At 44.0% G+C, this 13,148-nt stretch overlaps 2 protein-coding genes across 16 annotated transcripts in view; one reads left to right on the top strand and one right to left on the bottom strand.

Moving 5' to 3' along the window:
• The window catches only part of LOC127537596 (NACHT, LRR and PYD domains-containing protein 14-like), a 174,209-nt gene that overhangs the window by 15,427 nt on the left and 145,634 nt on the right, over positions 1-13,148 (bottom strand). For 6 of the 15 annotated variants that reach the window (XM_051960278.1, XM_051960285.1, XM_051960288.1 and 3 more), the window contains 7 exons: positions 9,575-9,685; positions 8,618-8,826; positions 6,627-8,493; positions 5,463-5,636; positions 3,802-3,975; positions 1,051-1,227; positions 266-439 (listed from right to left, as the gene is read on the bottom strand). In XM_051960278.1, the coding sequence (XP_051816238.1) occupies positions 266-439; positions 1,051-1,227; positions 3,802-3,975; positions 5,463-5,636; positions 6,627-8,493; positions 8,618-8,826; positions 9,575-9,685 (2,886 nt within the window). The remainder of the gene's footprint in view (positions 1-265; positions 440-1,050; positions 1,228-3,801; positions 3,976-5,462; positions 5,637-6,626; positions 8,494-8,617; positions 8,827-9,574; positions 9,686-13,148) is intronic. The other 9 variants (XM_051960279.1, XM_051960287.1, XM_051960289.1 and 6 more) reach the window with 5 other exon arrangements.
• Positions 1-13,148, top strand: part of LOC127537595 (NACHT, LRR and PYD domains-containing protein 14-like) — a 133,904-nt gene that overhangs the window by 63,718 nt on the left and 57,038 nt on the right. The window lies entirely within an intron of this gene.

Below are 13,148 nucleotides of genomic sequence, written 5' to 3'. Positions count from 1 at the left end.
AGTTTTCCCTACATGTTGCAGTGATGTGACACACAACAGGTGCTGACAGGTGAGGAGAGTTCTTCTACTCACTGACTTGTATCAGCTCAGCACAGAGAACTTTAAGGACACTTTAGCTTTGACTCTGGACTGAGTCTAGACTTTATGACTCCCTACTACATTTAAAAAGAAAAACTCTGTTTATGACACACAGCAGTCATTAAAACTGAAGAGAAAACAGAAACATTCACCCAAAGATTGAATCACTGAAAACATGATGTCTGACCTCAGAGTCTTCAGGATGCAGTCTGGACTCTCCACAAAACCACTCAGATGTTTCACTCCTGAATCCTTCAGGATGTTCCTGCTCAGGTCCAGATGTTCCAGATGTGAGGGGTTGGACTTCAGAGCTGAGACCAGAGAATCACAGCTGATCTCTGACAACCTGCAGTACTCCAAACTGAATAAAGAATCAAAGATGTGTATAAAATCATTGATGATCCATCAGATGTGTTCAGGTTCTGAATGTGCAGATCAACATTACTTTGTCCTCATCAATCAGCTTTTCTCTAAAAGCAGCACAGTGACTTTGTCCTTCTCTTATTGTGGATCATCATCATGTCAGCCTTCTACACACATCATCCACATGTCAGCACAACATTCATCCATCTATTCATGTCCACACATCAGTAACATGCTGCATCATCAACAGGATCAGGATCAGTCAAATAAAACTCAACACAAACCAAAGAAATATTTAGACTTCACTCACTAAACTTTGTCTCTTCAAACTGATCTGAGTTCAGAGGATCTTCTGGATCCAGATGTGACTCTTCAGCTCAAATTACAAACATTCATTTACTTTAACAACTAACACTCAACATTTTCTACACTTTCTGCTACAAACACTCCACTTTTGTCACAACAAACTCAATTTAGGACAAAAACAGAAAATGTGAACCAGAGCAGATTTACAGCTTCATGGATGGAAGTTCTGTTGAACAGAAATGAGCTTCAGTTGTCATTAAACACATCAGATCTACAACAGTAACAGACAGTCAGTGAACTGACCTCAGAGTCTTCAGGATGCAGTCTGGACTCTCCACAAAACCACTCAGATGTTTCACTCCTGAATCCTTCAGCTCTTCGTTTCCACTCAGGTCCAGATGTTCCAGATGTGAGGGGTTGGACTTCAGAGCTGAGACCAGAGAATCACAGCTGATCTCTGACAAACTGCAGAACTTCAATCTGAATAAAGAATCAAAGATGTGAGTTGAGGAGACAAAGTTCCTGCTTGAAATCATTCAGAGTTTCATCATGAGTTCAGAGCTGCAGAAATCTGGATTTCTATGCATCAAGTCAACCTTAAATCTCCTTCAAATCTTCTTTTCATACGTGCAGCTTCATCAATGAGATCTGCTCATTTATTCTACCAGAGGAGAAGCTGCTGGACCACAGAGGACAAATACATTTGCTTCCAGGACAGAAAGGTGAAAAGCATGTAAAGGTTGAGCAGCAGATAAAGCCACTGTCTTTACTTCAGTCATCTCACAGCTCCAAATGCTGGAAAGGATGAAGGAGAGAGTTTGTGCCACTGGTGAGCTTCCAGCTAAAGTGTTGCAGTGATGTGACACACAACAGGTGCTGACAGGTGAGGAGAGTTCTTCTACTCACTGACTTCTATCAGCTCAGCCCAGAGAACTTTAAGGACACTTTAGCTTTGACTCTGGACTGAATCGAGACTTTATGACTCCCTACTACATTTAAAAAGAAAAACTCTGTGGATGATTCACAGCAGTCATTAAAACTGATGAGACTGTTTCTATTTCCGGGTCGCTGCTAATGTGGCTGACGGGTTGGCTCGTAGAGCAGTTTTTATCATGTTTTATCGTATTGTCCTGTTATTCGTGTCTTTGTCTAGTTGGAGTAATAAGTACATAGCATTATATATTTTTTTCAACCTTTAATAACTTGGAATACTTTTTTTTAACTCTGCGAACACACGATAAGAACACGCTCTCGCCACCGCAGTAGACCCACTAGGACTAGCTTGTAGCCACCTTCCACTAACGCTACGACCACAGATTCTACTTTGATTTTCCTCTTGGAATATTCTCCTCACCATGGACACACAACAACTTCTCCGGGCACTACTTCTGTTGCACCTCCTTCTCCTGTGGCACTTTGTCCCCCCGAATGGGTTAAATTTCCCTGACGGTTAAGGAATCACCAACTCCAGAGATTTCCTGCTGCAGCTTGGACTCAGTCCTCAACACGTCACCATCACAGACTCAATTCCTGAGGAAATACTCCACCACTCATCTCACAAGAAGCACAAGATAACCAGAAGAGCCAAGAAAAATGTGAAATAAGAGCCAGATTAAAGCGGGAGATGTATAAATGGCGGCCGCTTCCCTCCAGTGTCCTAGCCAATGTGCACTCGCTCCATAACAAGCTGAATGAGCTACAAGCTAACAACAACCACCTCCATGAGTACAGGACCACCTCGATTCTAGCTTTCATGGAGACGTGGTTAAATAAGAATGACCATAAAGCCTGTTGCAAATCGATGGCTCCTGGGTGATTTCAACCACTGCTCCCCTGGAAGAGCCCTAAAAGATTTTCAACAATATACCATACACCTGGGGAAGATGCTGGACAAATGCTACGGGTCAGTTCCAGATGCATACAGGTCTGTTGCTCTCCAACCTCTAGGCTCTGCTGACCATAGTACTGTTCTACTCATTCCAGCATACATTCCCATTATACAGAAAGCCAATAAAGTCATCCATAACTTCAAGCAGTGGACCAAAGACAGCATTCTCGCCCTACAAGGATGCTTTGAGTCCACAGACTGGAATAACCTTTTAACTTCCTCCAACTCCATCAATGAGCAGGTCGACACCATCTCTTCCTACATCTCTTTCTGTGTAGATACCATGATACCCTCCAAAACCATCACAATCTTTCCCAACAACAAACCCTGGATTACCAAGGAGCTCAAAGAAATCCTTAACAAGAAGAAAAGGGTCTCAGTAAGCTCAACTCTTTTGGAGTAAATAAGAACATTCTCCAGACATTCTATTACTCCTTCATAGAGAACACCACCACCTTCTCCATCACCTGCTGGTTCTACTCCATCAGCCTCCAGAACAGAAACCACCTGCAGAGGACTGTCACTGTCTGCTCTAAAATCATAGGACTGCCTCTCAGAACTCTGTCTGTAGTTTATGATCAGTTAACATGTAGACTGACAAACCGGATCATCTGTGACCCTCACATGATCTCTGCTCTGAATCTGAGCGGCTTCCTTCTGGTTGACGGCTTCACTGCCCTGCATGTAGGACACAGAGGAGAAGGTCTACCTTTGTATCCAGGACGGTCCAACTCCTCAACTCATAAACCACAACATCCCCCACCCTCCTCCACCACCGCACACAGACTTTAACATGGATCTCTGTGAACTCTGCCATTTTGCACTCTGCAGTTTATATCTACCGTGATATATTCTTGTATCTACCTCATTGCCATATTGCACCTTCATTTGTATTTGCACTATGTACGACATATTTGCACTAGTATGTTACCAAGCTCTTTTTTGTCTTATTTCTCTCTTTTTCATTTTTATTCCTATATTACTTGCACTAGACTTGGATATAAAGCTATCCCTATTTCTATATTACGTCATTGTTGCACTGCAGGCTCTACGTGTCTTTTTAATTGCCCCCTGGGGACAAATAAAATTTTCTGAGTCATAATCTGAAAAAAGAAACATTCACCCAAAGATAAGAACTTTGAATCACTGAAAACATGATGTCTGACCCCAGAGTCTTCAGAGTGCAGTCTGGGCTCTCCAGAAAACCACTCAGATGTTTCACTCCTGAATCCTTCAGGTTGTTCCCACCCAGGTCCAGATGTTCCAGATGTGAGGGGTTGGACTTCAGAGCCGAGACCAGAGACTCACAGCTGATCTCTGACAAAGTGCAGTACTCCAATCTGAATACAGAATGAAAAATGTGAGTTGAGGAGACAAAGTTCCGGCTTGAAATCATTCAGAGTTTCATCATGAGTTCAGAGCTGAAGAAGCTTCAGAAGGTCAAAGTTTAGAAAATGGAAACTCCAAGCAGCTGAAGCCAACAGGATGCAGCTTCAAACAGTCCAACAGAAGCAGTGAAGAAGAGCTCTGATTAATATTAATGACAACATGCTGCTGCTTCAATAAAGACGGAGTGACTTCAGCTCTGAAACTCTGCAGCTCCACCAGTGGCTCCATCCACACAAACTCATGCTGAGCAACAAACACAAGGAAAAACACTCGCACATTTATTTCACTTTCTGCTCACAGTCACACAAACACACAAGAAGGAAACGTGGACAAAATGAGGCTCCAGACTCTAAAAGATCTTCATGTTCTGGAACCATGGAGACCTTTCCATCAGGACTCTACATTCACATCATTTCATTCTTCATCCATCTGTCATTGATGGTGGAAAGTGTCCATCACAGTTTTCAGAGGACCAGGTGACGTCTTCAAACTCTTTTCTCAAACACAAACATCTTCACTTTCAAATGACTCCAACCAGAGAAAAGAAGAAAATCAGCAGAAACTCCAGCAGAAAATCTTCCCGTTGCTCCTGATAAATGACTTCAACTCTTCATCAACTCTCACAACTTCTGCTGCTGGATTTTCTGCTCATTCAACAACTGATGGATCAGCTTCACCTTTCATCAGCAGCTAAATCAAACGGCTGCATCTTGGATTTCAACATTTCACTTTCTGAACATCACATGGCTTCATCCAAGAGTTGAACCAGCAGATGCTGAATATTAGTTTCTGTCTCTCAGGATGAAAAACTGCTTCAATTACAGCTCAAACAATCAGTCCACTATTTGATGAGTCCATGGACAAAACATCAGAAACATTTCCATCATGGTTGGAGTCATTGATCCAGTAAAACACCAAACTGGTTCCAGTCTGTCCACTGTCAACACTTTCTGCTTTCTGTCACATTAAACTCAATATTTGTGCTTTTGGACTGTTGCTGGAACAAAACCAGACATTTGAAGACGTCACCTTCAACTCTGACAAAGTGGATCAACAGTTTTCACTCTTTTCACCTTTCAGACTTTATTTACATCACTGACAGGAAAATAAACCAGAAAATAATCCTGAGCTGCTGCCTGGTTTCAGTCTGAAGTGTAGAAAAACATGAGGTCAGATCTGAGCTGAAGATCACGTGTGTCAGAGTTTCACTGTCAATTATTCACTGGAGGATTTTTCTGCTTCTATTGAGCTTTGAAATGTGCAGCTCAACATTTCTCTGCCACAGTCAAAGGACTAAAGCAGAGAAGAAGAAAACAGACGTTCCCATGAAGATCCTCAGTGTAGATCAGTAGAACATCAGCCTGATGGCTGCAGTTTAGAGTCACCACAACTTTACATCACATTCATCTCAGAGCACAAAGAAAACATGATGTCTGACCTCAGAGTCTTCAGGATGCAGTCTGGACTCTCCACAAAACCACTCAGATGTTTCACTCCTGAATCCTTCAGGATGTTGTAGCTCAGGTCCAGATGTTCCAGATGCGAGGGGTTGGACTTCAGAGCTGAGGCCACAACTTCACAGTTAGTCTCTGAGAGTCCACAGTAATAAAGTCTGTAATAAGACATAAATGACAAAACATGTTGTTACGAAAGAGGACACTTTATATTTCCTTCATGCATTTGATAGCAGAACATCTGGACTGGTCCTGTTGGACATTTAGTTCTTCACATCAGTGCTTCAGCTGATCTTCTCTCACTGTTTGACTGTTTTCAGTCTTTTAAAGTCACAAAAACTGAATTTTACATGTAACACTGAAAACAAAGAACAATATAGTTTAATCAGATAAAACCTAAAATAAAGTAAAATAAAAACTAAGAACGTAACTGTTTGTCTGTATATGTAGCCCTGTGACAGACTGGTGACCTGTCCAGGGTGTCCCCTGCCTTCACCCGAATCAGCTGGATAGACTCCAGCACCCCCCGCGACCCTAATGAGGATAATGCGGTGGATAGAGGATGGATGGATGGATGAAAAACTAAGAACTCTAATTCAGATTCAGTTCACATCAGTGACAGCAAGAATTCCTTCAATCATTTCTGTCAGACTTCAGAAATGTTTGTTAATGACACAGATCTGATGTTAAACTCTGAAGAGGAGAGAAATAATCTGATCAAATCTGTTTGTCTGATTAGAAAAGATTCCAGAACCTCCTCATGTGATCAGAACTTTACTGCTTCACTGAAAACTGTAAAATGCTTCCACATAAAGAACCTCTACAGTTCTTCATGAGTTTCAGCAGATCTGCATGTTTCCTCCATCAGCCAAAGGAAGAACCTCAGAAGAACAAACTGTCTGATGGAACAATTATTAGAATGAAACAGAAAAACTGTCTTCATTCATTTATCAGCTTCAAACACAACAACATGAAAAATCCACATTTTCACAGCGTTGGAAGAACATCTGAGACTAAACACAGCTGACATGATGTTTGAAATAAACAAGAGGAACATGAAGAAGAATGAGATGTTCTAGTGAAGAACATGTGAAGAACTGAACTACTGATCTACACTGACTGATCATGTTCATCACATCTGGACTCACCGAGCCTTTCTACAGTTCCTCACAGCTGGAATCAGTCTCAGTCGTCCCTCCACTGATGTTCGGTACTTCTTCAGGTCCAACTCATCCAGAACCTCCTCTGACATCTGCAGCATGTAGGCCAGAGCTGAGCACTGGATCTCAGAGAGTTCCTTCTCTGATCTGTTCTCTGACTGCAGGAACTCTTGGATCTCCTGATGTACTGAGAGATCCTTCATCTCCATCAGACAGTGGAAGATGTTGATGCTTCTGTCTGGAGACATTCCATCACTGTTCATCTCCTTTAGGTTGTTGATGACTCTCTGGATCATTTCTGGATGGTTCTTTTTCTGACCCAGCAGACCTCCTAATAGTCTCTGGTTGGACTCCAGACAGAGGCCATGAAGGAAGCGAACAAACAGGTCCAGGTGACCATTTCTGCTTCTAAGGGATTTTTCCATGACTCTCTTCAGGAACACATCCAGGGATGAGATGTCTCTGTTATCCTCCTCCTCATCAACAACAGAAATAGCAACACCACCAGCATAAAGATCATCATCATAAAAATAAAGATCATTCCGTTCTTCTCCCAGGAACTTCTCCAGAACCTCCGTCTTCCTGTTGGTGTGACAGTGGAGCACGTAGACTGCAGCCAGAAACTCCTGAACGCTCAGATGAACAAAGCAGTAGACTGGTTTCTGGAACATCTCACACTCTCTCCTGAAGATCTGGGTACAAACTCCTGACAACACCGAGGCCTCTGTCACATCCAGACCACACTGCTCCAGGTCTTCTTGGTAGAACATGATGTGTCCTTTCTCCAGATGTTCAAAGGCCAGCCTCCCCAGCTTCAGAAGAACTTCCATGTCAGCCTCCGTCAGCTCCTGTGGACTCGTCTCAGGTCCCTCATGGTACTTCTTCTTCTTCCTCTGTGTCTGAACCAGCAGGAAGTGTGAGAACATGTCAGTCATGGTCTTGGGCAGCTCTCGTCTCTGCTCTGTGGTCAACATGTGCTCCAGAACTGCAGCAGTGATCCAGCAGAACATTGGGAGTCGACACATGATGTGGAGGTTCCTGGATGTCTTCATGTGGGAGATGATTGTGCTGGAGCGCTCTTCATCACTGATCCTCCTCCTGAAGTACTCCTCCTTCTGGACGTCGGTGAAGCCTCGTACTTCTGTGAACCTGTCCACACGTTTAGGAGGGATCTGATTGGCTGCTGCAGGGCGGGAAGTGATCCAGACCAGAGCCGAGGGAAGCAGATTCCCCTCCATGAGGTTGACCAGCAGAACGTCCAGCGATGACTTCTGGCTGACGTCAGACACAACCTTCCTGTTGGTGAAATCCAGTGAAAGTCTGCTTTCATCCAGACCGTCAAAGATGAACAAAAGTTTACAGACAGCCAGCTGCTCTGCCGTCACCTTCTGTAATGTTGGATGGAAAACATGGAGCAGCGTGAGAAGACTGTGCTGCTCATCTCTGATCAAGTTCAGCTCCCTGAACGGAAGCACCACCACCACACTGACGTCTTGGTTTTCTCCGCCCTCTGCCCAGTCCAGAGTGAACTTCAGCACCGAGAAGGTTTTTCCCACGCCGGCCACGCCGTTGGTCAGGACCACTCTGATGGCTCTCTGCTGCTCAGGTAAGGCTTTAAAGATGTCCTGGCACCTGATGGGAGTGTCATGGAGGCTCTTCTTGGAAGCTGTCTCCAGCTGCCCCACCTCATGTTGGACATCAGCCTCTCCACTGTGTCCCTCTGTGATGTAGAGCTCAGTGTAGATCCTGTTGAGGAGGGTTCCTCCTCCTGCTTCATCACTTCCTTCAGTCACATGTTCACATCTCCTCCTCAGACTCATCTTATGTTCCTGCAGAACCTCCTGCAGACCAACACCTGCTCACAGACCAGACAAACAATCAGACTCAACAAACACAAACATCTTTCATGTCTGGACAACACAACACAACAACAAGCTAATTTTCCACACATCAGTCCACCAGCAGATGTTCAGTCTTACTTTGTCCACAGCTGCTGCTTCTGGATCTTTCTCCACACTGGGGACAGGAGGAGTGTCCTGATGGAGCAGACTGGTCCCAGTATGAGCTGATGCACTGTCTGCAGAACCAGTGTCCACAGCTGCTAGAGACTGGATCCTTCAGGACGTCCTGACACCGAGCACAGCGGGACGGCTGCTCCTCCACACAAACTCTCCTCCTCTTCATCACTCTGTCAACACATTTATTCATCACATCTCACATCATCTGGAGAAAAACATCCACATGTGACTCCACAGAGCAGAAGAGAACAGTAAAAGTGAGGCTACTGTTCTGTCTGAGTTCAGTCGCTAATAAAAAGCTGCTTCCTTTCATTATGAACTCCACTCACTTCTTTTCCCATCAGCTGTCTGATTAAACTCTCACTCATCTGCCTGCAGTTTGCTGTTCATACAAACTCAACACTTTGTGCAGCAGCTTCACAGTAACAGCCTTCCATCACAGACAGCTGCTTCTGTTCTTCACTGCTTTACTCACTTTGGCAGCTCAGCTCGGCTCACTTCACTTTAACTCAGAGAACAAATCATGGAGAAACTGTGACAGAGCAGCAGCCTCAGACACACAGCGTTCAGCTTTCATTTAAACATCTGGATCATCTGGAGAAGGAACCAATGAAGACCAACCACAACATCAGCTACACATCTGGAGAACATTCTTTCACTCTCACAGTCTTTACAGTGGCTTCAACATTGGCCTGGAGATGTTTGAATGTTGGCTGGAAATGGTCAAATCCAGGTTTTCAGCTGTTTTACCACAGAAACACCATCAGAAGTTCTGCTTCTAAAACCCAGACCAGGATCCATCTCAGTCTGAAAGAGTTCTGCATTCTGACCACTGTGACTGTTTCAGCAGAGCATCTTCCTTCATCCTAAAACCTTCATCTTCCATCAGGTCACTTTACAGCAGGAACACTTTCTTACTTTGTGTCTGAGGGTTCAGCTTCTTTATTGAAGTATGGAAGATCAAGATCACTGGACCAGTCACTCTTCATGGACAGACGGCTGGAGGATGGAAACTCTGATCTCTGTCTGCTGAAACACATGTTTGTTCTCTCATCAATCACTGATTAATTCTGAGAGGAAAACAGGAAAGATTATTTCTATTTGTGTCAAAAAAACCTTTTCAAAGTTCATTTAAATCTACAGACTAAAATCAACAACTTATACAGGGCTCCAGACTGCGACTAAATGGTCGCATTTTGCGACCAAAATTTGAGCGAGTGCAAGTGAAATGTGAGTAGCTTTAAATTACTATTGAATATTTTTTGTTGCTTACAAACTTCTGCTCCACACTTCAGCCCAGTAGACAGTAATGCGCAAATGACCTGGTTTAACCGAAATTAACTCCAAAAGAAGAAGAAGAAAGGAGACAAACACCAAAGAAGAAGAAGGCGGGCCAATGTGTGTGAGAGCGGGGGACGAATGACGGTGAAGCTCCTGATGTTTCACAAAGCCTTTATTTACGTTCAGCTTCATTTTGAACACAAATTCACCTTTCTGTCCTTCACTCCTTTCTTGTCTCCATTCCAGCTGCTTATAGGTTTAAACACATCCTTTACTAAACAGCAACAGCATGGAACCGTTTTCTTTCGTCTTTACGTGAATTTTCAGACTTTTTGACAGCGTCTTCATCACGTAAAGAAACCTCTCCTTAGAGAAACACTTCCTTTGCCACTAAATTGGTCACAAAATAAAAGCCTGTTGCATTAAAAATATGTCTTCAAAATAAAAGCCTGAAGGGAACGGTTATTTTAATACTAGCAAAACAAAGCTTGCCAAAATTGATGGACTGATCAACAGACCTTTATAAGAGTAATTTACAGAGGGTCACGTGATGCCGTCACCCTGAGCAGTCTACTGCTGCTGAGCTCCCGCTGCTAATGAGCTATATTTGACTTTTAACGCTGCCTTAAAAAATAATAACCGCACAGAAACTTGCATATTAGCTCCCAGACAACATTCCAATTACAAAAGCCTCCAAAGCCACGGCAAACACGCCTGTCGGGGACCCAGATCCGAAGAAGACCGCAGCAGCTAGCAAGGATGCTATGCGTGCTGCAGACAACGAAGCCCTCACTTTGGAGATTTCACAACAGGTCGCTGAGAAAATATCTGTGTTGATGGAGAAGAGTTTTGAGGATCTCTCAGCCACTTTGGACAATATTACTACATGCTTGGAGTCCAATACTAAATGCATCACCGAAGTTGAGAGCCGCGTTTCGGAGGGAGAAGATAACATGGCAACCATGGAGTCCAAGTTGAAGAGCCTGGAGACTAAAATCCGCACTCTGGCGGAGAAGAGCCTTGATATAGAGGGACGCAGTCACCGGGAAAATATTGTAATCTTCAGCCTCAAAGAAAATACGGAGGGCCGACAGCCGATTACATTTTTTGAGAAGTGGCTGCCTACACTGCTGAGTTTGGAGACCAAGCACGGCATCATTAAAATTGACCGTTGTCAAGTAAGATGCAGATGTTGAGGTCTCAGAAAGGACTCAGGCTCATTATGGTCCTAAGGTAACAAAGGTTTTTGAAGCAGACAAATAAAGATCTTAAGAAGAAACATTATAAGTTAACCATATGATTATGCTTGCTGAAATATATATATACATTCTTAAAGTGTTGATTTGATTAAAGTAATGATTCAGATGATTTATTATGTTCAGATTGAGAAGAATGATTTAAGAAGTGATTCTGTGTGAAGTAATCCTTGTTTAGGCTCTGTGTGTGCGTACAGGCCTCATAGGCTTTGTGTGTCCAGGCCTTAAGAAAGCAGAAGTGCAGAAAACAACAATCACCATGACTCGGCAGCCACAATGACATTGCAGCCTCCTCGGAAAAAAAAAGGGAAGTTTGGGAAAAACCCAAAAGGATGGGCTGAAATGTGTGTGTGTTAAACAGAATGTGGACACTGTGTATTTGCTGTAACAACATGACTTCTGTATTACTGTTGTATGTGATGACAAGTCGATTGCATAAGTTAGACGGTGTCAGAGGGCGTACCTAGCCAGAGATGTGTGTAGAGGAGAGCGTATAAGAGCGACAGCACAGAAGGGTTAGACGGGAGATGTTCGCCGGAGCTGCAAGAAGAGCTGCAAAGGGAACTTGGCCGGAGTTCTGAAGAATCTTCACCTTCCTCTATTGCCCTAGAGACGGGAAGACTACGCGGGACTTAGGCTCCAGAGATCGCTGAGGACATCGTTGGAAGCAAAGTCTTTTCTGACTTTGTTCAACAACAAAGACCACACTCTGCCAAACGGAGAGTCCTAAGAGGTTCTGCAGTTATCCAGAAGAAACCAATAGAGGGGAGAACCGACTACACCCGAAGAGGCAAAGGAGGCAACAGCACTGGGCTGTTCCCCTCCCTGGGGCTGGGAGACCCAGTGACCCACTACAGCCTGAACAGACGAGGGTTTGTCCATCACCACCATACCACAGAGAAGACAGCTGGGGCGTAAGCACTAACGTTCCAGCCGATTCCAGAGATAACTGCCAGACCACGATTGGCTTACGGAATTCCTCCGCTCCCCCCTGCCGAGGGATAAGATCCTTTTGTCCACAAAGAAGACATCGTACCGAGTCCTCTGGACAACTGAGGACTCCTCCCAGACGCAAGTCAAGATCGAGTGATACGGTAGTGGCCACGCTGTTCACTCTCTCTCCTAAATTTAATAATTAGAGAAGATTGTCAGGTACGCTCAATTTAGTTACTTTAGTATCATTTTTAATCAGAAATAATTAATTGTTTTAATCATGAATTGATGCTGTGCTCTTGCTAAACTTGCTTAATAAAACGCTTTATTGCATTTAAAGAGAAGCCTAATGAAATTATTATAAACCACTGAAAATCTGCATAGTGGTAAAAAGTTAAGTTGATTGTGTGCATTCAATCCAATGGTTCTTAAAGGTTACTTAGTCCAAAGTGAGAGTGTTTAAACATTACCCCTGAGGTTAGTTCTTTCCAAACCTCTAAAACGAACCCAGGAATAGCACCAAGTGCAGGCAAGTCCTTAGAGAGAAGCTGACCGATAACGAATGTGAATGATAGATCAATTCTACTACTTAGAAAGGCTGCTTGGTGGGATAGCATTTATCAGATAAGAGGGGTGAGACATTCGGAAGCAAGGCAGTCAGAACCTGGGCGAGTGTCTCTCGACTCCAGCTTAATTTATTCTGCTGAAACCTGTTAGGTGGAATACTAATAGGCAGATAGAATCTAACCCTTTAAACGGAGAGCTGGACCAAATTTAACCTGAGGCAAGGGTTAAAAAAGGCTAGACTGGCGAACACCGTGCACACAGATCCCTCGGCCAGTCGCAGCCCAACCGACCCCGCACAGTGATCATCAAGCTGCACAACCCGAGGGACAAGATGAGGATCCTGGCTGCTGCGAGGGAGAAAGCAGCGCCGACGCATGATGGACAGACCATCTTCATCCGGCAGGAGCTAGCGAGCAGAGTTAAGGAGATGAGACGCGCATTTAACGGGGTGTGCC

Source organism: Acanthochromis polyacanthus, chromosome 15, assembly GCF_021347895.1.
Source record: "Acanthochromis polyacanthus isolate Apoly-LR-REF ecotype Palm Island chromosome 15, KAUST_Apoly_ChrSc, whole genome shotgun sequence".
NCBI classification, from domain to species: domain Eukaryota; kingdom Metazoa; phylum Chordata; class Actinopteri; family Pomacentridae; genus Acanthochromis; species Acanthochromis polyacanthus.
Note: the sequence above shows the minus strand (reverse complement) of the source record. Positions and strands in the feature narration are given on the sequence as shown.